Source organism: Drosophila arizonae, chromosome X, assembly GCF_054131065.1.
Source record: "Drosophila arizonae isolate 15081-1271.41 chromosome X, UAZ_ARI_1.0, whole genome shotgun sequence".
Lineage (NCBI taxonomy): Eukaryota > Metazoa > Arthropoda > Insecta > Diptera > Drosophilidae > Drosophila > Drosophila arizonae.
This window is the reverse complement of record NC_142927.1, coordinates 6,033,684-6,054,380: the sequence shown is the minus strand read 5'-3', so window position 1 is coordinate 6,054,380 and position 20,697 is coordinate 6,033,684. Positions and strand designations below refer to the sequence as shown.

General features: G+C 42.4%; 8 protein-coding genes across 13 annotated transcripts; 5 read left to right on the top strand and 3 right to left on the bottom strand.

The window, feature by feature from the left end:
* The first annotated feature begins 147 nt into the window (after positions 1 to 147).
* LOC108619192 (uncharacterized) lies at positions 148 to 4,124 on the top strand. The gene is made up of 7 exons (XM_089474759.1): positions 148 to 368; positions 436 to 1,614; positions 1,686 to 1,854; positions 1,925 to 2,288; positions 2,400 to 2,804; positions 2,863 to 3,138; positions 3,203 to 4,124. Exons 1-6 carry the CDS (start codon positions 347 to 349, stop codon positions 2,983 to 2,985), a joined length of 2,262 nt encoding a protein of 753 aa, XP_089330885.1. The 5' UTR covers positions 148 to 346; the 3' UTR covers positions 2,986 to 3,138; positions 3,203 to 4,124.
* A 620-nt stretch (positions 4,125 to 4,744) lies between these two features.
* On the top strand, positions 4,745 to 6,425 carry Had1 (beta Hydroxy acid dehydrogenase 1). The gene is made up of 3 exons (XM_018015608.2): positions 4,745 to 5,299; positions 5,366 to 5,744; positions 5,863 to 6,425. Exons 1-3 carry the CDS (start codon positions 5,256 to 5,258, stop codon positions 6,397 to 6,399), a joined length of 960 nt encoding a protein of 319 aa, XP_017871097.1. The 5' UTR covers positions 4,745 to 5,255; the 3' UTR covers positions 6,400 to 6,425.
* Positions 6,423 to 8,869, bottom strand: LOC108619195 (uncharacterized). The gene is made up of 3 exons (XM_018015597.2): positions 8,625 to 8,869; positions 7,798 to 8,523; positions 6,423 to 7,727 (listed from the first exon to the last, which is right to left on the bottom strand). The coding sequence occupies exons 1-3, from the start codon at positions 8,772 to 8,774 to the stop codon at positions 6,702 to 6,704; spliced, it is 1,902 nt and encodes a 633-aa protein (XP_017871086.1). The 5' UTR covers positions 8,775 to 8,869; the 3' UTR covers positions 6,423 to 6,701.
* A 251-nt stretch (positions 8,870 to 9,120) lies between these two features.
* Positions 9,121 to 12,488, top strand: LOC108619204 (27 kDa hemolymph protein). 2 transcript variants are annotated; one of them, XM_089474766.1, is made up of 2 exons: positions 9,121 to 9,252; positions 9,322 to 12,488. In XM_089474766.1, the coding sequence occupies exon 2, from the start codon at positions 9,424 to 9,426 to the stop codon at positions 10,324 to 10,326; it is 903 nt and encodes a 300-aa protein (XP_089330892.1). In that variant the 5' UTR covers positions 9,121 to 9,252; positions 9,322 to 9,423; the 3' UTR covers positions 10,327 to 12,488. The 2 variants fall into 2 exon arrangements, with proteins under 2 accessions (XP_089330892.1, XP_089330893.1); XM_089474767.1 differs by having other exon boundaries at positions 9,133 to 9,246.
* Positions 12,489 to 12,635: 147 nt separating this feature from the next.
* Positions 12,636 to 14,299, top strand: LOC108619197 (XK-related protein 4). Its single transcript, XM_018015603.2, has 5 exons — positions 12,636 to 13,070; positions 13,133 to 13,288; positions 13,353 to 13,483; positions 13,571 to 13,723; positions 13,793 to 14,299. The coding sequence occupies exons 1-5, from the start codon at positions 12,832 to 12,834 to the stop codon at positions 14,179 to 14,181; spliced, it is 1,068 nt and encodes a 355-aa protein (XP_017871092.1). The 5' UTR covers positions 12,636 to 12,831; the 3' UTR covers positions 14,182 to 14,299.
* An 85-nt stretch (positions 14,300 to 14,384) lies between these two features.
* On the top strand, positions 14,385 to 17,282 carry CalpC (calpain C). The gene is made up of 2 exons (XM_018015596.2): positions 14,385 to 15,272; positions 15,339 to 17,282. Exons 1-2 carry the CDS (start codon positions 14,572 to 14,574, stop codon positions 16,636 to 16,638), a joined length of 2,001 nt encoding a protein of 666 aa, XP_017871085.1. The 5' UTR covers positions 14,385 to 14,571; the 3' UTR covers positions 16,639 to 17,282.
* LOC108619202 (uncharacterized) lies at positions 17,143 to 19,278 on the bottom strand. 3 transcript variants are annotated; one of them, XM_089474765.1, is made up of 4 exons: positions 19,108 to 19,278; positions 18,192 to 18,532; positions 17,702 to 18,014; positions 17,143 to 17,637 (listed from the first exon to the last, which is right to left on the bottom strand). In XM_089474765.1, exons 2-4 carry the CDS (start codon positions 18,524 to 18,526, stop codon positions 17,326 to 17,328), a joined length of 960 nt encoding a protein of 319 aa, XP_089330891.1. In that variant the 5' UTR covers positions 18,527 to 18,532; positions 19,108 to 19,278; the 3' UTR covers positions 17,143 to 17,325. The 3 variants fall into 3 exon arrangements, with proteins under 3 accessions (XP_089330891.1, XP_017871100.1, XP_089330890.1); XM_018015611.2 differs by having other exon boundaries at positions 19,070 to 19,134; XM_089474764.1 differs by having other exon boundaries at positions 18,989 to 19,123.
* Positions 19,279 to 19,496: 218 nt separating this feature from the next.
* Positions 19,497 to 20,354, bottom strand: LOC108619206 (HIG1 domain family member 2A, mitochondrial). 3 transcript variants are annotated; one of them, XM_089474768.1, is made up of 3 exons: positions 20,199 to 20,354; positions 19,933 to 20,108; positions 19,497 to 19,867 (listed from the first exon to the last, which is right to left on the bottom strand). In XM_089474768.1, exons 2-3 carry the CDS (start codon positions 20,075 to 20,077, stop codon positions 19,704 to 19,706), a joined length of 309 nt encoding a protein of 102 aa, XP_089330894.1. In that variant the 5' UTR covers positions 20,078 to 20,108; positions 20,199 to 20,354; the 3' UTR covers positions 19,497 to 19,703. The 3 variants fall into 3 exon arrangements, with proteins under 3 accessions (XP_089330894.1, XP_089330896.1, XP_017871108.1); XM_089474770.1 differs by having other exon boundaries at positions 20,161 to 20,313; XM_018015619.2 differs by lacking the exon at positions 20,199 to 20,354 and having other exon boundaries at positions 19,933 to 20,154.
* Between the last annotated feature and the right edge of the window lie 343 nt (positions 20,355 to 20,697).

The following is a 20,697-nucleotide window of genomic DNA, read 5'->3' as shown; positions in this document are numbered from 1 at the left end:
TATAAATGATATAATATTTATAGCATGCCATGTAAATGGAATAAACAATAATTAAATTTGAGCTGAATCCAGTTCAGCAACAAAGTATCGAACTAGTGGTTCAAGTACATGTGCATGTTGAAATATATCGAACATTTGCCGTTTCAGTTTCATTTTGTTTCAGTAGCTATCTGAACATCAAATTAATCGAATTGTACATACAAATGTGTGTATGTTCATAATTTTTTTTAGAGAGTTAATAAGTATTATTCTTAGTGTTATTTTCGGAAATTATTATCAGCGCGCAATATTAGAAAGCTAAATTGTTGAATATCACATGTACCAAATTTTCTAGAAACTTTCAAGTATGGATATGGGGGCTGAAAAAGGTATTGTACAAAAAAATGGTGGATAAACAGCGTTAGCGTGCTTATGCGTCTACACTTTGTGTTCTAGGCGAAGCGTTCAACAAAGAGCCGGACGGCGGCAAAGTCACGGACGTGGTCGCGGCCTTGCCCACGGACCCAAAAACAATTCAAGACAATGAAGTCGATTCAACGTGTTCTGTGGAGGAATCAGCCGGTGCTCCTCCGAGCGAACCAGTGCAGGAAAAGCCGGAAGCTCCACTAATAGGAAGTCGTTCACCAAGTGCCACTCGAAAGTCACGCAGCCGTAGCGGTAGTGCTATTGACAGCTCTCGACGCTCTCGTAGTCGATCTGGCTCCGCTCGCTCAGCCAGCGGGTCGCCCCATCGTTCTCGAAGTGGATCTCAACGCTCACGCAGTGGATCTGGATCTAGACGCTCGCGCAGCGGATCTGCTCGTTCGCGAAGTGGTACTCGCTCTCGCAGCGGCTCTAGACGTTCACGCAGTGGATCGAAACGTTCACGTAGCGGCTCTGAGGGACGCTCACGCTCACGAAGTGGATCCAGGCGCTCTCGTAGTGGATCCAGACGCTCTCGTAGTGGATCCAGACGCTCCCGTAGTGGATCGGGATCCAAGCGTTCACGCAGCGGATCTGCGCGCTCACGCAGTGGATCTGCACGATCACGTAGCGGATCTGCGCGCTCACGTAGCGGATCAAGGCGTTCTCGCAGTGGCTCGAGACGTTCTCGTAGTGGATCTGGATCTAGACGTTCTCGCAGTGGATCTGGATCTAGACGCTCGCGCAGTGGATCTGGATCTGGACGCTCCCGTAGTGGATCAAGACGTTCACGTAGCGGATCCAGACGATCACGTAGTGGATCTGCCCGCTCACGTAGTGGATCAGCGCGCTCACGCAGTGGATCGAGGCGTTCGCGTAGTGGATCGAGGCGTTCGCATAGTGGATCTCGTTCTCGCAGTGGATCCAGACGTTCACGCAGCGGATCCAGACGATCCCGGAGTGGCTCTGGTTCCAGGCGCTCACGCAGTGGCACACGCTCGCGCAGTGGCACTCGCTCACGCAGCGGCTCCAAGGACTTACGTGCTGGCTCCGTTCGCTCGCGCAGTCGATCTAAAAGCGCGGACTCCTCACACAGTCGCAGCAAATCAAAAAGGAAGTCTGACCAACGCTCGCGCTCAAATAGTGCTGCCGACTCGATCACATCCCAGGATGCACTGAATCGCAAACGTGTTATCACCAGCGACTCTGAAGGTAAGCTGAATATCTATTATAAGTACATATATTGGAATCGTTATTATATCATCATGTCCATCCTAACACAGATGATGTACCAAAGCTATACAAGAAACGGGCTAAAATCACCGACACAGACAATGAGGACGAGGATGAGGACAGGAAGAAGGACGCTGATGACAATATGGCTGAAAAGTCACAGGCTAAAATTATTGAAAGCTCGGATGATGAAAACACGCCAATTTCAAATGAGCCAGAGTAAGGAAACCAAACATAGACAGCGAGTATTCATACATATACTTTATATATATCTCTTGAATCTATTTAGAAACAGCAACTTCATATCTGATTTTGATGCAATGTTGATGCGCAAGAAGGAGGAGAAACGTGTGCGACGACGCAAGCGCGATATCGATTTGATAAATGATAATGATGATCTGATCGATCAATTGATAATCAATATGAAGAACGCCTCAGACGATGATCGCCAGCTAAATTTGGCCGGCAAGCCGGCAACTAAGAAGATTTCAATGCTCAAACAAGTGATGTCTCAGCTGATTAAGAAGGATCTGCAATTGGCCTTCTTGGAGCACAACATACTCAACGTACTTACGGATTGGCTAGCACCGTTGCCAAATAAAAGTCTGCCCTGTCTGCAAATACGCGAAAGCATATTGCGTCTGCTATCCGATGTAATTATAATTGTAATTACTTTTCATCATGCAATACATATAACTGTCTCTCTCTCTCTCTCTCTCTCTCTCTTTCTCCTCCTTGCTTGATGTATATCTCGCTTTCGTCAGTTCCCAACCATAGATAAGTCATATTTAAAGCAATCTGGCATCGGAAAAGCCGTCATGTATTTGTACAAACATCCACAAGAGACAAAGACAAATCGAGATCGGGCTGGCCGCTTGATATCGGAATGGGCCCGTCCCATCTTCAATCTGAGCTGTGATTTCTCAGCAATGAGCAAGGAGGAGCGTCAGGAGCGCGATCTGGCGCAAATGTCACGCAATCGTCATAAGACCCCAGAGCCTGCGCCCGCATCAAGCAGCAATCCACCATCGCTAAATCAGACCTTCTCCAGTGAGGATAAACTGCTGCGTCCCGGCGATCCCGGCTGGGTGGCCCGCGCCCGTGTACCAATGCCTTCCAACAAAGATTACGTTATTCGCCCCAAGTCAACCGTCGAAGGCGAAGTTTCAGTAAGCCACAATTAACAAACTTTTGTTATTTCCAATTTACAAACGTATTTCTCTGCAGTCTTCAAAACGCAAGCCTAATCGCTATGAGAAGCACATGAAACGCTTTTTGGATTCAAAACGCTCGAAGGAGAGTCGTCGTGCCGTCGAAATCTCTATAGAGGGGCGTAAAATGGCGCTTTAAGTATAAGACAACAATTAGACACATACAACAAGATCATTCAAAGACACTCGACAAAAGGATTGACGAAATATATATATATATATCTATGTATATGTATATGTACATGTACATGCATTTATATACATATATAACAACGCCTTTCTACACATTTATGTATGTATGCAAATGATCGCCATTTAAACTAAGCTTAACAAAAATATCCATATTTAACTTGCAGAAACACATACATACATATATTTGACAACTGCTGACAGGATTAAGTAAATAATTGAGTTCCTCAAGTACCATAGACAAATCCATCAGCATCGGCATCTGCCAATTGGAATACTCTCCAGCACAAGAAACTTAAGTCGATGTTGTCCTGTGATACGCCTTTGTCACAATGTCTCAAGCAAATTAAGTCTAATAGCGACACTCATACACATACACATACAGACAGAGGACACATAAACACGCACATCCACACACACTCACAGACAGAGAACACGCACACACACGCACAGACAGAGACAGAGGACACAAATACACACACACAACAGAGACAGATGACACATACACACACACACACACAGTGAGAAAGAAACACACACACACACACAGTGAGAAAGAAACACACAGCCAGAGACAGCTGACACATACACACATACACACACACAGAGAGACAGATGACACATACACACACACACAGAGACAGATGACACATACACACACACACAGAGACAGATGACACATACACACACACACACAGAGACAGCTGACACATACACACACACACACAGAGACAGCTGACACATACACACACATTCAGAGACAGCTGACATATACACACACACACACACAGAGACAGATGACACATACACACACACACACACAGAGAGACAGATGACACACACACACACAGTGAGAAAGAAACACACACACATCCGCTCAAACACACATCCACCAACACACACACATATCCACAGAGATACACACACCCATACACATCCTTAAGCGTGCATATATTGTATAAAACCAACTTATCTGAAGGCTAAGATATTGAACAACACAATTCAGAAAATGTACAATTTCGTTGCTTCGAATGTGAATTAATAAATGCGAAGAGTCGGCACTGACACCTCTCATATACATACATACAACATTATCAAAGTGCAATTATTTACTATTGTTTATATGTATGTACATATTTTGTAATCGTGCACCTGCAATTGGCTAAATGTGGTTAGCCTTACAGTTAGTTATTATAAATAGAATGTTTGTGTTTAGGTAGTGTGGCATATCCTTAATTAGGGTAAGTGCTATTTGCTGCAATTGTATTGACTATGTGCAAGCGAGGCTGCATATGCACACACATGCATACCTGCATTCACACATATGTATGTATATGTATATGCATACAAATATAAATTGTTTTGCACATTTATTTTATAATTCAAACACTCATCTTTATCTCTCTGACGGTAGTTATTATTATTTGTGTCCCATAGATACGACCTGCTCCCCGTAAACATTATAAACGTGAATTAATATTAAAAGTCAAATTAAGGGCATTTTGACTAAATTTATGAAATAAGCTAAGCAGAGCACAAACACCCTGTAGCGAATTGGGCAACAGTATAAATCCAATGGCATTCTATACGCACTTGTGATATGGAATTTTGATAGATAATCATTCGGGCTGTAACCGGTTATGCGTGACACATGCACGTAATACATGCATGATATACATACATACATATCATAAAAATATACATACATATTGTAAAATGTTACAAATTCAATTAATCCAAGCTGGCAGCAACTTTTCTAGCGGGATGATTGTTTTGATTTACTCCTCTCAGTCTCTCTCTCTCTCTCCCTCTCTCGATCTGCTACAGCTGATTCTTTTTCTTCGTGCGTTGCCAGCAATAAAACTAGATGCATACATATGCAAGCGTATGTATGTGTGTGTGTGTGTGAACATACATATGTAGCTATGTTGTTGGTAGCCATTCCATTATCTGCACTGGAATCAGCAACACCCCAGCACCCAATTAGGCAACACAACACATCACACTTCGTGTACATACATACATACATAAATACATACATACATGTGTATGTAGGTCGCGCTCACCTTTTATTGTTATCGCTGAATAAGTGGTATTAAACCGGTTGTACTCCACCAAAAGTGTTCAAACGCCTACAGTACGTCTAAGGTAGAAGTCGAGTTCCTTCTGGCAGCGCACAGAGAATTAAGAGTGAACAAACAGTTGAAATAGAGCAGCAAAATGTCAGATTTGAAAAAAATGGCTAAAGTAGGCATCGTCGGCAGGTAGGATATACATAAGAGTCCATGGGCATGTTTACTTCAAATTTAACTGTATTTGCTCTGATCTAGCGGCTTGATTGGACGTTCTTGGTCCATGCTGTTCGCCTCGGTGGGTTACCAGGTGATGCTCTATGACATCCTGCCGGAGCAAGTGCAGGGCGCCTTGAAGGCCACACAGAAGGAACTGGTGGAGCTGGAGGCGAAGGGTTTGCTGCGTGGCAAATTGAATGCGGCGCAACAATTTAGCTGCATTTCGGGCACCAACGACATCAAGGAATTGGTCAAGGGCGCCATCTTTATACAGGAGTGCATCCCAGAGAAGCTGGACTGGAAGCAGGAGCTGTTCAAGAAACTTGACGATGTGGTCGACGACAACACTATCCTATCCAGTTCCACCAGCACATTCCTGCCCTCCCTGTTCACCGCCAACCTGAAGCACAAACAGAACGTAAGTCGAACAGAGATTGTAGATATACATAGATGTAGACGAGTGACATTATCTTCACATATCTCTGGGTCTTATCTTGGATTGATTTATTTCCATTTCCCTTTTCCATTTGCTCTAGACTGTTGTCTCCCATCCAGTCAATCCGCCCTACTACGTGCCGCTGGTGGAAATTGTGCCGGCGCCGTGGACAAAGCCCGAGGTGGTGCAAAAGACGCGCGATCTGATGGACGAAATCGGCCAGAAGCCCGTCACACTATCGCGCGAGATTGAGGGCTTCGCCCTTAATCGCATTCAGTATGCGATTCTAAACGAAACGTGGCGTCTGGTCGAGGCGGGCATTCTCAATGTCAAAGATATTGATAGCGTGATGAGCGATGGCCTGGGCATGCGTTACGCCTTCCTGGGTCCGCTGGAGACGGCGCATCTGAACGCCGAGGGCATGGAGAACTACTTTGAGCGCTACTCGAAAACGATATATGCCGTCAGCCAAACCATGGGCGAGACACCCAAAATGGAGGGGCCCACGGCCGTCGAAATTGCCAAGCAGCTGAACGAGATGGTGCCCCTGGACAAGCTGGTGGAGCGACGCGCATACCGAGACAACTGCTTGACACACCTCAGCATCTTGAAGAATAAGATCAACAACAACAAATAAAATCACTCATTCAATGTCAAATCTGAGTTAGAAATTGTTTTCATTATTCTTCATGCGTTTGTCTTATGAATATGCAGGAATGAATCAAGTTAGACGGACATGGCTCAGGTCTCCTCGTCTCGAATGTATCTAGTGCTATAGTTAGTCTGGTTTTGGCCATGCCTCTTTTTGCCAATTGCGTACATTATATAAACAAAAAGAAACGGACGGATTCTTAATCTAAATATTAATTCTTAATTCTTAACTCTAAGCTTGAAAACAAAATCATTTCTATCGAAAGACATCACAATTTGGCTGGCAATTCATTGGGCAGCTTTCTTCGAGTAGTTGGCGGATCGCAGCGTGGAGGTGGTGGCGCAGGAGGCGTTGGCATAGCTGCTCACTGGCCTCAGGGAGCGGCGCTGTAGCGGACGCACCTGTGGCATCGGTGTGCTGGTGCAGAATAATTTGCTGGCCTGTTTGCCTTTGGTCGTCAGAGGCGTATCCTGGACATTGCAGCGGGGCGTCGTTGAATTCAGGTGTGTTACATCAGTCAGCTCCAGCGATGGCTTCACCATGGGCACAACCCGTTTAACCGGCTTGCTGTTCGCCTTTGAGGTGCCATTCAGTTTCATAACCGTTTCGTTTATGGCCGTCACCTTGGTGCGGCCAACCAAGTGGCCTCTGCCCTGGCTGGCGGCGGGAGCTGGCGCAGTCCCCTTGCCCCCGCCTATTGAAGCGATTGAAAAGGAGTTGCGACGCTGCCTAAAGCTCGACATGGCATTGAATTTATCGCCCACAGTCGACAGTTCCTTCAGAGGCATCACGAGATTGCTCTCGTTGCCCTCTTCAGATGATTGCTTAACTATCGACTTCGGTCGCTCCTGCTTGGCCTTGTCGTGAATGGACAACGACGATGAGCGTCGTCGCAGCGCGTTATCTCTCTCAGTTTTGGCCGCCGCATTGGCCACTCTAGCCGAGGACGGATGCACTATACAGTTGGTCAATTGACTGCCGGCCGTGGAGTTTACCACCAAGATAACGGTTTGGCCAGACGAGTGCTGATTCGTTTCCGGCTCGTGATGCTGTGGCTCATTGTCATTGACCTGCTGCTTGGTTAGATTGTGTCGCTCCAGTAGCTGATTGATTTGTTGAGCTAGATTGTTGTCGTTAACCACTTCGGTCACATACGAATCGGGTTTTTTCTGAAATTCAGTTTCTCGAATCGGACTCATTGGCTTATCAGCCGATTCAGCATCGTATGTGGCCGACGAGCACGTCATCACATCGGGAAACTCTTGAATATTTCCATTTGCCTTCAAATGATCTGCAGCATCTGCTTTCATTCGCTATAGATTACATGGAATACAATAGATTAAATTGGATGCAGTGCATCAATTGATGATAGCTTAGATATACCTGTTGCTCTAGATCTAAGTCGAAGGTTCCCTGACGTGTATATAGAATTGGCGATTCTTTAGTGACCTGGCTGGCATCTTCTGGGGTTGGGCGATTGCATTGGATGGCTGTACGTAGCGATTCAATTACCGCATTGAACTGCTCCCTCTTGGAGAGCTCAACGTGTGCATAAACCAGAAATTTCAGCTCTTGCCACAGCGCTTCAATCTGTGCTGGAGTATTGTGAGAATTTAGAGTTGTCTGTGCTGGGAGAGGATCTGGTGCAGCGGATTTAGCTGGCGAGCCCAACATGGCGATGCGCATCTGCTTTAGGCGTACTTCGAACTCTGTATTGGAACAGGTATAGTCAGGCAGATCGACAGATGGCATCGTGGTTGGAATTGGATTGGGCTCATCTTCTATGAGCTTCACTGGCGACTCAGCGGCAATCATTTGCAGATTCTCGGTCAGAAAGCAGCTGTTAAAGTACGAGCTATTTCCACTTGTTGCAACATTCACCAACTGATTACTCGGTGGTGTGTTCATATTTGATAGCCTGGTTGCATTCAGCTTGGCAAGCTGCTGTAGACTGCGGTGGCGCGATTCATTGCTAACTGTAGAGCTACTAATAATATCTGAATTGCTCGGCTCAGATTCTATGGTTAATGGCGAAGACTCATTGTTGACGAGCTGGCCTTCAGCTGGTGTCGTTGGTGTATTTTGTGTATCATTCTTAAAGTGTTCGCCCTGTATAAAAGAAACAAGAAATAATAAAAATGGCTTGTCATCCTGTTATAAATCTCTCTGTGTGTGTGAGAGAGAGTGTCTGTGTGCATGTGCATACACACCTTGATGCAGGCTTCTTTTTCCACTGAATCGAATGGGTCGTATGGTCCTTTGAAGCTGTTTGATTGAATTGGCGTATCTTCTACGACCTCCTCATCTTTAACAGGCTCATCCCAGCCCGTTAAATCAATTAGATTTCCAACATCACACATTTTATCTGAAGTATACAATGAACTTGGCGGAAGTCTTTTGAAGCTATGCACAATTTCCCGCTTTTACCTGAATCTAGTGATGCAATTTTTGCAAAATTGCATGATATCGAATCATTTATCGAAAGTTTAAAATTTGCAGACCGTTGCCATTAAATGAAATAAATTGCAGAATCAATATTTTTTATCTTAAGCCATGTCAAAGTCAGCACGTCGTTAAGAAATAAACAAAAATAATAAGTTACTTGCAAATAAAAAGGTATCAATAACTGAGATAAGCTTCCTTATCATAGTTTACCCAAATCAGATAACTAGCTCAGATGAACACTCTTTGTTTATCGCGGGTAAGACATGAGCAATTCTTGTTCTATTCCATCATTCTCGATAGATTGTCTTAAGCAAATGTGGGCATAGTGAACATAAACACAATGACAAATTAATTATAACAATCCACACATACGGTTCGGATTTCAAAGTACAAGTACAATTAATATGCATATGTGATGGCAATTTACAACTAATTACTAAAACAGTACCTTGATTTTTAAAGGGAGCTACGGTGTTGCTTGTTGGATCATCAGCGCTGAAGCAAAACATTTACAATTGGAATATTAAAAGTTGAGTAAGAATTGTTAAGAATCAAGTTAATAGGATGCAGTTGCCAACGCAAGCATGGATCTGGCCAATCCTAATCGTATTTGTCAGTTTAGAGGCTCAGGCACAATTGAATCTGGATAAGCTCGACATGCAAAGCCAAATTCCAGAGGACTTGTTAAAAAACACCAGCTTCAATCAAGCAAAGGAAGCTTTTCGCAAGAAGTGCATCGAAGTTTCCGGCGAAAAAAATGGCGAGCAGGCGTACGCTGATATAGAGACAGGCTTCTTAACACTTAGCGAATGCATGAACAACATTGTCAACTATACGACAATGCAGAAGGAAATTCAGGAGGCGAGTCCTCAGGGCGAACTGGACGTCGTCTTCAATAAGTACTGTGCGAAGCGCTCAAATGCGACAGAATGTGTTGATGCCTTCACGAGCAAATTGGTGCCGTGTCTGGATAAGAAGGAGTTGGAGAGCTTGGACGTGATCAAACATATCGTGAAAAGTCTGTTGAACTTTGTGTGTCACAAGGATGGCGATCAGATAGCATTATTCATTGCCGAAGAAGGCTTCGAATGCCTCGAATCACAAAAGGACAATATTCATCAGTGCTTCAATAGCACCTTCTCAACCTATTTCGATGAGATCGACATGCAGGGCAACAACAAAATCAAAACAATACCCAAACTAGTTGTCGAGGAGAAACAATGCGGCGACATCATCACATTTGAGAACTGCGTTGTGCGTCACTTGGAGCACTGCTCGAAAATCACTCCGGCCAATCTAATAGAGTCGATGTTCAATTTTATAAGGAACGAGACTCTGTGCCGCAACTACAATCAGATGGCATTGACTGGGAGCGCGAACGCGTTTGCCCATGTTACGCATATAAATAACATACTCATCTTTACAATCATGATCGTCATTCTCTTTAAGTTCTCCTATTTTAAGTAATTTCTCCTCTTTTCATTTCAATTCGCAATTGGAATGAATGGTGCATGCTTCTATATTTAAGAAAAAAAAAATATGCTTGCTTGCTTGCCAAACACAAGAACAAAAAAATGAAACGGAAACAAAAACACAAATAGTGAGGTGTCAATTGAGATTTCTTATACATACACATTTCGGCGAATAAGAAATAGTTTTTCTACAAAATGCAATCGACCGAACTTAAAGAATTCTTCTTCACAATATGTATTATAAACATGCTTTATTATAATTATTTTATGTTTTTATTGCAATCTCTTATATCAAATATCGGATATTAACTACATATTGAAAATCAAGGAAATCTCATAAACATATACAAAACCAATATATTTATATAGAGGTAAAGGTTGAAAGTTTGTAAAGACTTGGCGTATAAATGGAAATATAAAATTGGAAATAAAAAGAAACAAAAAGTGAAAAAATCTGACAATTAATATCTATACAGGTAAAACTTAACAAACGTTCGCAGCGATTCAATTTCCGCTGATGAAGACAAATTTATAAATTTTTTAAATGTGTATTTCAGAAATAAATATCGAGTAACAATACGAATTAAGTAATTTATTGTAATTGGGCGGCAAACAGCTCGTCAAGCCTTGGACAATTCAAAAGTTTGATGATAATGCAACGTTGCTTGCTATCTATCGCTCATCGCATAGACTATCGATTACACATTTTATTTTTATTTGTTATTGACATCACCTTAGATACTGCAGTCGGCCTTTTTCCGTTTGATTCAAATATATATATGCAATTAGAAAAATTATAGAGGACTGTTATTATCAATGAGTTTCTTGACATCAATCTATGCATGTATGCAAAAGTGTAAGAGTCTGGCATACTAGATGTTTTATTGGAGTGTATATATTTTAATTTGATTTGACTAATATTTCATCTTTTGAAAAGCAGCTACATATATTGGGATGGGAGTGATAAGACTGCTAAGATTACTAGCCAAAAAACAAACAAAAATAAAAAAAAGCAGCAACAAAATGATAATCTCAGGCACATACGATTCAGACTTCAAATTCAGGGTACCTATAAAGTGTACCTATTTATTAGGATCTACGTTAGTATTTATTGAATCATCTACACAACAAGAGCTTTGCATTTGAAAACAAAAGTTTGTGTAAGATTAAACAACAATCAATAACAGAATGAAGATGACGGCATACATATGGATCTGGCCAATCCTAATAGGAGCGGCACTTTGCGCAGCGGAGGAGGTACTCAATGCAGATGACAGCCGAGATGAATTGGACGACATTGAATCATCAGCTATTATTAGCTTGGAGCCGACGTTTCGTAATATATGCATCGCAGCTGTCGGCGAAGAAAATGGCAAACAGGCGCTCCAGCAAATAGTCATAGCTGAAGAAACGTTTAAGAAATGTCGCCAAAATTTTTCGGAGTCTATGATAATGAGACCCAAGCTATCTTCTGATGATGAATTTCAACTGACGCATGCTATTATCAAATACATTTGCGACAACCGCAAAGTTCCCATAAATTGTTTGGCAGACTTATTGACGGCATTGCACCCATGCTTAACAGTGAAGGACAAGGAAACCCTGTCAACATTTGTTAATACAGTCGAAAAACTTTTCGCGTTTGGCTGCCTGAACGAAGATCACATTATAGGCATATTTAATGACGAATCAACCATCACGTGCTTTGCATCACAAATTGACAATATAGATGCATGCCGCTATCCGATCTACTCAGACGACTCTGACGCGGAAGATAATTTGGTTCTTGGAGAGAATGAATGCAAAGGATTGGGTGCATTTGAGGACTGCTCTCTGTCCCACTTGAAAAACTGTTTGCCAGAAGCCTCGACCAATTTAGTAGTGTCCGCATTCCATATTTTCCGAAACAATATGTGCCACATACTGCCACCATTGCCTATACCTGGAAATGCGAATATAACTCAATTGTAATATGAAGAAAAAGCAGGCTTGCTCCCAAATGGAATCTGCTTTCTATAATCATAGAAGAAATCTCAAAGAAACCTTTATAAAATTCTCGAATTAGACCTCTTTTTTGATTGCTTTGTTTGAAAATGGAAATTGAAATGTATAAGAAAGTGAGAATAAAAAAAAAAATAAAAATGTTGAAAAGTAAAAGTGTGGGTAGTAGAACTCGTTTTTTTTTCTAAAGTAATCTGAATACATTAAATTGAATTTAGTCCAGCAGCAGTTGCCCTTATACAATGCCAATGTCGGTATTTATTTCGGTAAATTTTAGGCTATATTTGTTAAGCCGCAATTCTGGTATTTCGATAGATCAGCTACTTAGGCTGTCCCATCTCAAATGCGCAGCTGGCTTACCTTCGAGCATAGCTGAGCCACAAATTGATCTCAACTGAAACTGACAATAGTCAGCAAGTGATTGGAAATGATTGTTCTAACAAGCTAAGCGGTATGGGAGATATCTGCAGATATCTCCTTCTAAGATTGAGTATTCGAAATGGAATTCGTCGATGGCCAGACTCTGGAGAACATGCAATCTGCAACATTGCCGCATCATATAACAACATTCAACATTGTTATGACGGCCATTTCGGCATTTATGCGTTTCTTAACAATCATACTGAACTGCTGTCTGGCCTATGAGTATTGGAGAAGCGAATCGTACACCTACTGCCACTGGACAATTATGTCCATAGTAATACCCTTGTTTATAACGACGCTAATCTATGCACATGTGTAAGAATAACTACGGCTTTTATTTTCACTCCAATTAAATGATTCATTTATTCGATTCGTAGACTAATTGCTAGCAACTCGGGCAAACAACCCGTTGCTCACACACGCCAATTTTGGAGACTTGTGGTTTCCTACCTATTTCGCGACGCATCGACCTTAAATTGGGCATTGAAATACACCGAGGCAAAGAGGCGTGGCGATAAGTTTGCCGAAATTGAGTATGACGTTAAATATATAAATATACATATTTAACCGAATTAATGTATATACATATATCTGTAGATGCTACCGCAGGTATTTGAAGGAGGACTGTAACATTGGCTTCCTTCGACTCTTCGATTCATTCTTGGAAACGGCCCCGCAGAAAATCCTGCAGCTCGCCATAGTTTTGCAAAATACGAAAAGCTTAACGTGTAATAAGTATAGAGCATTCTATATGCGTAGTGGAAAACTCTGAAGAGTATATAATTTATAAATTGATAATCTTAAGATATTTTCAGATGTACGCGGGCTCACATTTTTGGTCTATTTTCTCAGTCTCGCCTGGTGTTTGGTGGCCTATAACCGATCGAATCGATTGGTGCAGCTGGATAAATACGATATAGGCACCAAGGGGCTCATTGTGCAGTTCTGGTTTCTGCTCTGTCTGACGGGTTAGTTTGCTTTCAATCAAGTATCAATTTCAATTTATCTAATATATACATTTCAATCATTATTTGAAGCATCGCGCACCATTTGCATAGCCTATTTGGCCAGTATATTTCCCATGGAAACATTTGCCGCCTGTCTTCTCCACTTGCTGCTTTGTGGCACTGTTGTCTTCATAGCGGACACTCCGAAGTTTGCCAAAACTGCATTGACTAACTACATTTTGTGTCTGGCATTTGGCGCTGTTTATATATTCATATTCACGCCCGTCTCCGATGGACCCACAAAGTATAAGTATATCATTTATTTGCTGCTATGCTTTTTGCAAAATGTCGTCGCTTGTATATTTTGGATTCCATTATATTTGGCCAGTTGGATTAATGCTTTTTATATAATAGGCATATTGCTTATGATTTATTATTATCTCGAATGCCATCCCGGTATTACGTCTGCCGTATTTTAAGAACAAAACAAGTAGTAGTAGTGTGCAATAAAGTCAATTACAATTAGCATTTATTGTTTTTTTATTAATTAATTTAAATTGAATTAAAATTAATATTTTGTTATTGTATTGTTTGTGGGCTTTAAGGCGCATGCGCGCCGATTGAATGGAAGCTTCGATTAGCGCTTTTTCCGTCGCGCCTATCTGGCCACACTGAACGAAAGAAATGGCTTAGACTAGGTGGCAGTGACTTAGCCTACCCAAGCGAGCAGGTCACAAATTAACTTTCACTTCAAAAATCAAAAGCTGCATAGATCAATATCAAATAAAAAAGACCAGAAATCGATCGATCGACCGATGTGATGCGAACTACTAAATAATAGCCTATGGAATACTATATCTATATGTAATATGGCATCCAAATATGAGCGCATTATCAGCGACTGCAGAGCGAGGAATATATTGTGGGAAGACGCTGATTTCCCAGCAATACAATCATCGGTATTCTACTATCAAACGCCCCCATTCACATTCCAGTGGAAGCGCATCGCCGAGCTGAACAATGCCCAGGCCTCGTTTCTCAACGAGAATGCGGAGTTCGATGTGGTGCCTGGCAAGATGGGTGATCGCTGGCTCGTCTCCTGCCTGGGCGTGCTCTATTCGCTGAGGAATCTGTTTTATCGCGTTGTGCCCGCCGACCAGAGTCTGGACAAAGCGATGGGCATCTATCGCTTTCGCCTGTGGTGGTGCGGCGAGTGGGTGGAGGTGCTCGTCGACGATCGCCTGCCCACGATCAATGGACGACTTGCGTTTATGCAGCCGCAATCGTCGAACTGCTTCTGGGCATCGCTGCTGGAGAAAGCCATTGCCAAACTGCACGGCTCCTATGAGGCGCTCAAGTACGGCACACGCTCCGATGGCCTGACCGATCTGCTGGGCGGTGTGGTCAAGTGCATGCCCATCGTAGCGGATACCATAAGGCCACAGACCCTGAAGGATCACCTGGCCACCACTTGCATTGTCACCTGCATTGCGGTGAAGAATGCCGCCGTACAAAAGAAGAACACGGCGGAGAGGCTCTCCAATGGCATCCTGCTGAATGTCAACTACAGGTGAGATATGGACCATAGATCTCTCAACATATCTCTCTCTCTATATGTACAAAATATTCTTTGTAGACTCTCCTGCTTGGACAAGGTGGAGACGGTCATGGGCGATTCGGTGCAATTGGTGCGCATCAAGGACACATTCTCATCAAAGCCCTTCGGCGACAAGACCAATTTCATTGGGGACTGGTCGCCCACGTCGAAGACCTGGGAGCGCGTCTCGTCCACGGAACGCGGTCGTCTATTGGCCCAACTGGAGCTGGGCGAGTTTTGGATCTCGTTTTATGATTTCGTGCACACGTTTACATCGCTGGAAATCGTTTACTTGGACTCGGATACGGCGAATGGGGAGCAGATGCTGAAGGGGCGGCCGCTCCACTGGAAAATGAAGATGTACCAGGGACAGTGGAAGCGCGGCGTGACTGCCGGCGGCTGTCGCAACCACGAATCCTTTCACATCAATCCACAGCTGCTGGTCTCCATACAGGAGAAGCAGGACATTGTCATAGCGCTCAATCAGCACACGGCCGTGGAGCCGAAAGTGATTGGCTTCACCATGTACATGTGGAATCGGGACTACAGCCTGAACGAGTGCCTGCAGAAGGACTTCTTCAAGAACCAGGTGAGCTTCCTCAACTCGGACTATGGCAACACACGGCACGTCAGCTACCACACGCAGCTGGACATTGGGCACTATGTGCTGATGCCCACCACCTATGAGCCGGCCGAGGAGGCGCAGTTCACGGTGCGCATATTGGGCACATCGTCGTTTCGGCTGTCGTGCCTGGAGACGCAGACGATGATCCTGCTGGATCCGTTTCCGGCGCTCAAGACCGACGACAATGTGCAGAAAATCAAAAGCATCTGCCAGTACGAGCCGGTCTATATGCAGCTGGCGGACGAGAACAAGACCATCAACTGCTTCGAGCTCCACGAGCTGCTGGAGGCCTGCCTGCCCAATGACTACATCAAGGGGTGCGCCAACATCGACATCTGCCGCAAGGTGATCGCCCTGCAGGACAAGACGGGCAGCGGCCGCATCACATTCCAGCAGTTCAAGACCTTCATGGTCAATCTGAAGTCCTGGCAGGGCGTCTTCAAAATCTACACAAAAGAGAAAGCGGGAATTCTGCGCGCGGAACGGCTACGCGATGCCCTCTACGACATTGGCTTCCAGCTGAGCACCGACATCATGAACTGTCTCATTCAGCGCTACATACGCAAGGATGGCACCCTGCGCCTGAGCGACTTCGTCTCGGCGGTCATCCAGCTGACGACGGCCTTCAATCAGTTCCACTCGAAGAACTACAACCAGGTGAATGTGATTGAGGTGCATCTGCACGATTGGATCAAGGGCATATTGAGCTGCTAAGGCAAATGCAATAAATTGTTTTTTATTTTATTTTTAAATTTTTTTTTCTATAAATTATATATATATATATAATTATTTATTTTTAAAATGGGACACAAAAGAAATTTATATATATACCTTCTATGTATTGGAACATACATAAGTTGTTGAGAGCGTAAAGTGTAAAATAAAATCAAATTGAGAAACGAGAAACATAACAGAATCCTCGGACTTAATGTATATTAGTTATAGAGATTGTATATTTATATACTTAAATTCATTATATATATATATATATATATATATATATATATATGATAGGACAATCGTTTGCTTTTCTCATCTTCTCTCCTCTTTTCTCTTCTCTTCTCTTCTCTTCCGAATATATCTATTTTTGGTTTAGCAGCTGAATTTGATTTGGATTAGTTAGCATAATGACTATATAAGCAGTAATACAACAAGTTGAGTTCTTAAGCTAGGATGGCATACATAACTGTATCTCTATATATGAATACTGTATGAGTAGTTGAGTTTGAGTTTGAGTTTGAGTTTAGTTTGAGTTTGAGTTTAGTTTTGTTTTATTGGACGACAGGCGTTCCATCGAATCAGCTTTCTCCGTTCGCTTCTCGCTCAATAAATCCATGCTTAATTTACAAAAAAAAAAACTTGATTGCGTTTTGATTAACATTATTGCCGATGCCATGGAAATTACATGGATGTCCCATTATGGGAGGAGGCATCGCTGATGCGGCGCGACAACGTTGTCTTGCGGCTGATGGACAGCGAATTGGGCGCCGCTTGGCTGCTGGGCGCCAGGCTGGCATTATAGCTGGCCGATGCGACATTCGAGATATCGTTTGTGGTCGGCGACGAGGCAAGCGCACGCATTGGGGAACGACGCAGCGAACCGGTTACTTCATGCGGCTCCTGATAGCCCGAGTCCATGTCATCATGGTAGGAGTCCATCAAGGGTGTGGGATCCTCATAGTCGTAATCAACAAAGCCATTATTATCGAAGGACTAGTCAAACAGAGTGAAACCAATTCAATGCAGACTCCAATCAGAAAACGCTTGACATACGTACCTTGACAAAGGATTGGGATTGCTTGGCATAGCCGCGGAACACCTGATTGTGCGCCTTGCCGCGATAGTCAACGGACTCGTAGTGGCCATCCTGTGAGTTCTCGATTATGAAATGCCTGGTGCCATGCGGTGTTAGGGTGGCCCACAGCAGGCGGCTGTCGTTTACCAGCTGGCTCTGGAGCAGATCTCGACTGTTGGCCGTGGCACACGGATAGAGTATGCCGCCCGATGTGAAGGCGTTGGATTTGGTTGCTTCACCCAAAGCATTGATGGCCGTTTGCTTGATATTCGCATCGTGGTACGAGAAAAAGGTGCTGCATGCAAAGCAAATACAAGAGTGTTTAGTTAAATTCCCGATGTAAACAAATAATAACGTTAACCAGGGCTGCAAGCGCTGTGCAAATAAATCCTCAGCTTGCCAGTTCGGTGAACAAGACAGACTTCATTCGTGTGCAACAGCCCTGTTTAAAGTGAAATTGAAATGAACTCACTCTTTGCATCGAATTACAATCAATGCCAGGAAACAGCCCAGCACAAAGATGCCAATGCAGGAGGAGACGAAAAACCAAACATTTTCCATACTCTTCGTATCGCTGCGCACCAGCTCCATCAGCTCATTGCCGCTCTCATTGTGTTGATTCTGGCCGCACATGAATGCCGCAAAGCAGGGCTGCGACTCGTTCGCTGGCAATAATATATCAATGCTCTTTGGTTTCGAGATCAGGAACGATGGCAACGGCGGCGGTGGCATCGATAATATGAAATCGGGCGGCGGGCCGGCCAATTGATCACAGCTGCCCACACAATTGCCAAGTAATATGTTCATGTTTGCCTAAAATATATAGATATGTATGTATGCATGTAAATAATAAACATTCGCATTCATGTATGTACGTACATACATGTGTATGTATGTATGTATGTATGCCTGGGATGCCAGACAAGCTTTACGCAAATGCCTATGTATATGCCTGTTTGTATGTGTACGTGCACATACTTGCACACATATACAAAACGGCCATAACAAACCGTTAGGGTTGATTTCTTATTAGAAAATAATTTACCCACCAAAAATGTTTACCTTGCCCAGAGGAGAAATTTCATTTCAATTAATTTTATATTAATTGATATGTATACATATAACAGATATTGTATATATACCTATATCTGTTATATACCTACATATATATATGTATATATCTGTTTTGCGACCCAAATTCCAGCATAATGAAATTACTTTTCATTATCAACAAATCTTTGAATATTCAATAGTCTCTTTTGAACTTGCCATATGTATTTCTATATAAGCTGCTGGCCATTTAACACTATTTCACTTGTAAAAACAACATTTATTGCAACTTTGACCAACCTTAATCCAATAAACGTCCTTTACCGTTGAAATCTTACCTTGAACTAACTACGGAAAACAATTGGCATTTTCAAATGTTCCGAGAGCCTCGATGCGCGCGCACATCTCCCAATCGAAAGTGGGTAACAAATAACCCCTGCATCACGCCTTAGCCACACCCAGCCAATACACACGCTCTCGATGTATTCAATTATTCAACTACCCAAAAAAATATAACATTTTGCGTGCTAAAAACGTAAATCTGTAAAACAAATAATACAAATATTTTTAACAAAGAGAAATATATGGTAAAATGCAGCTGTAGTTAATAATATTTACAAGTCACATAAGTATGCAAAAAAAAAAAAAAAATACAGCTTACACATATAAGCCGCGCAACGCCGGTCAAAATATTCCATAGAAACGCCAAATCTGACCAAATCACATCTAATTGGACAACATTGCACATTTTATTCTAATTAGAACCAGACCAATACATACGAACATAACTGCACTCTACTATGCCTTATTATCAATTATAGCTACAGATGTATGTATGCGTGTATGTGAATTCTAGTATAATCGTTTAATTTATACTACTTATACGTACATATGTACATTTTAAAAGTAAGTAACTAGCGGGGCAATATCATAATTATTTCTTCTCGCCATAGGTCATCACAACGCCCACGATCAGGGCCAGGACTGTGAATCCTTGGGCGGCGATACGAGTGCGCATCATAAACTGCGACATTTTGCGATTGCCGGTGCGAAAGTTGTAGAGGCCAGCGGTCAGAGCGGCTGTGGTCGCCAGGCAGCCTATGAAATTGGCAATGTTTATATAACACTCTGTGGCAAGTGTAGCGTATGTAATTATTGCATACCAATGGGCACCAGTGGGTTTTCCTTGACTTTGCGCACAAATCGTTCCTTTGTGGTTTCAACTTCAACAACGGGTCCCAAGTCCTGACGTAACTGTATCCAGTCGAGATCTTCGGATGGTAGCGGTATCTGCGATTTGTTGGCCATCCTTTGTATTTATATCTGAACGTAAGCTTCTCTGCAATTAAACAGTTTGTCAGATCAAATACCGACAATGCATATTAACATACAATTGCACAAACAACTATATAAACATATGATTACATACGTTCTCACCGATGCAAATTCACAATGGAATGAAACAGGGCTGAATGTTTGCCCGGCTTCCGATTAAAATATTTGCCTGAACTAGCTCACATTTCACTCGATTTTGATTACTTTCTCAAATTATTCCTATGATATTATATATTTTCTATTTGTGTACTTATACGATATACATAAGATGAGTATATCAGCATGCGGTATAAACTTAAATTCATGGTTTATTTCATTATTTTAAATTTATGTTACTGTGAATTAGCTTCCATCCCTAGTCGGTTTGAGTATGCAATAAAACAAGGGCTGCCACACAAGCTTATCGCTTATCGAATTGAGCTACTCTTTTTTCAAATCTTATGTACAGAATTTATATAATTCTCATCTATGTACATATATAAATATATTTAATATAATTATATATATATATATATATATATATATATATATATATTTTTTTTTTTTTAATTTTTTTTTTATTAACTTTCTGTAAATAATATTTATACACATAT

What these genes read in the sequence shown, in the direction of transcription:
- CalpC (XM_018015596.2), top strand. Translation starts at nt 14,572, where the DNA reads ATGGCATCCAAATATGAGCGCATTATCAGCGACTGCAGAGCGAGGAAT. An exon ending in CTGCTGAATGTCAACTACAG is followed by an intron (nt 15,273 to 15,338) that starts GTGAGATATGGA and finishes TATTCTTTGTAG; the next exon opens with ACTCTCCTGCTTGGACAAGG.
- LOC108619206 (XM_089474768.1), bottom strand. Translation starts at nt 20,077, where the DNA reads ATGGCCAACAAATCGCAGATACCGCTACCATCCGAAGATCTCGACTGG. An exon ending in AAACCCACTGGTGCCCATTG is followed by an intron (nt 19,868 to 19,932) that starts GTATGCAATAAT and finishes CCAATTTCATAG; the next exon opens with GCTGCCTGGCGACCACAGCC.
- Had1 (XM_018015608.2), top strand. Translation starts at nt 5,256, where the DNA reads ATGTCAGATTTGAAAAAAATGGCTAAAGTAGGCATCGTCGGCAG. An exon ending in AAAGTAGGCATCGTCGGCAG is followed by an intron (nt 5,300 to 5,365) that starts GTAGGATATACA and finishes GCTCTGATCTAG; the next exon opens with CGGCTTGATTGGACGTTCTT. An exon ending in ACCTGAAGCACAAACAGAAC is followed by an intron (nt 5,745 to 5,862) that starts GTAAGTCGAACA and finishes CATTTGCTCTAG; the next exon opens with ACTGTTGTCTCCCATCCAGT.
- LOC108619197 (XM_018015603.2), top strand. Translation starts at nt 12,832, where the DNA reads ATGGAATTCGTCGATGGCCAGACTCTGGAGAACATGCAATCTGCAACA. An exon ending in ACGCTAATCTATGCACATGT is followed by an intron (nt 13,071 to 13,132) that starts GTAAGAATAACT and finishes TTCGATTCGTAG; the next exon opens with ACTAATTGCTAGCAACTCGG. An exon ending in GATAAGTTTGCCGAAATTGA is followed by an intron (nt 13,289 to 13,352) that starts GTATGACGTTAA and finishes ATATATCTGTAG; the next exon opens with ATGCTACCGCAGGTATTTGA.
- LOC108619192 (XM_089474759.1), top strand. Translation starts at nt 347, where the DNA reads ATGGATATGGGGGCTGAAAAAG. An exon ending in TATTGCGTCTGCTATCCGAT is followed by an intron (nt 2,289 to 2,399) that starts GTAATTATAATT and finishes CGCTTTCGTCAG; the next exon opens with TTCCCAACCATAGATAAGTC. An exon ending in CCGTCGAAGGCGAAGTTTCA is followed by an intron (nt 2,805 to 2,862) that starts GTAAGCCACAAT and finishes ATTTCTCTGCAG; the next exon opens with TCTTCAAAACGCAAGCCTAA.
- LOC108619195 (XM_018015597.2), bottom strand. Translation starts at nt 8,774, where the DNA reads ATGTGTGATGTTGGAAATCTAATTGATTTAACGGGCTGGGATGAGCCT. An exon ending in AAAAAGAAGCCTGCATCAAG is followed by an intron (nt 8,524 to 8,624) that starts GTGTGTATGCAC and finishes TCTTTTATACAG; the next exon opens with GGCGAACACTTTAAGAATGA. An exon ending in ACTTAGATCTAGAGCAACAG is followed by an intron (nt 7,728 to 7,797) that starts GTATATCTAAGC and finishes TGTAATCTATAG; the next exon opens with CGAATGAAAGCAGATGCTGC.
- LOC108619202 (XM_089474764.1), bottom strand. An exon ending in ATTGTAATTCGATGCAAAGA is followed by an intron (nt 18,015 to 18,191) that starts GTGAGTTCATTT and finishes CTTTGCATGCAG; the next exon opens with CACCTTTTTCTCGTACCACG. An exon ending in AATCCCAATCCTTTGTCAAG is followed by an intron (nt 17,638 to 17,701) that starts GTACGTATGTCA and finishes CTGTTTGACTAG; the next exon opens with TCCTTCGATAATAATGGCTT.
- LOC108619204 (XM_089474766.1), top strand. Translation starts at nt 9,424, where the DNA reads ATGCAGTTGCCAACGCAAGCATGGATCTGGCCAATCCTAATCGTATTT.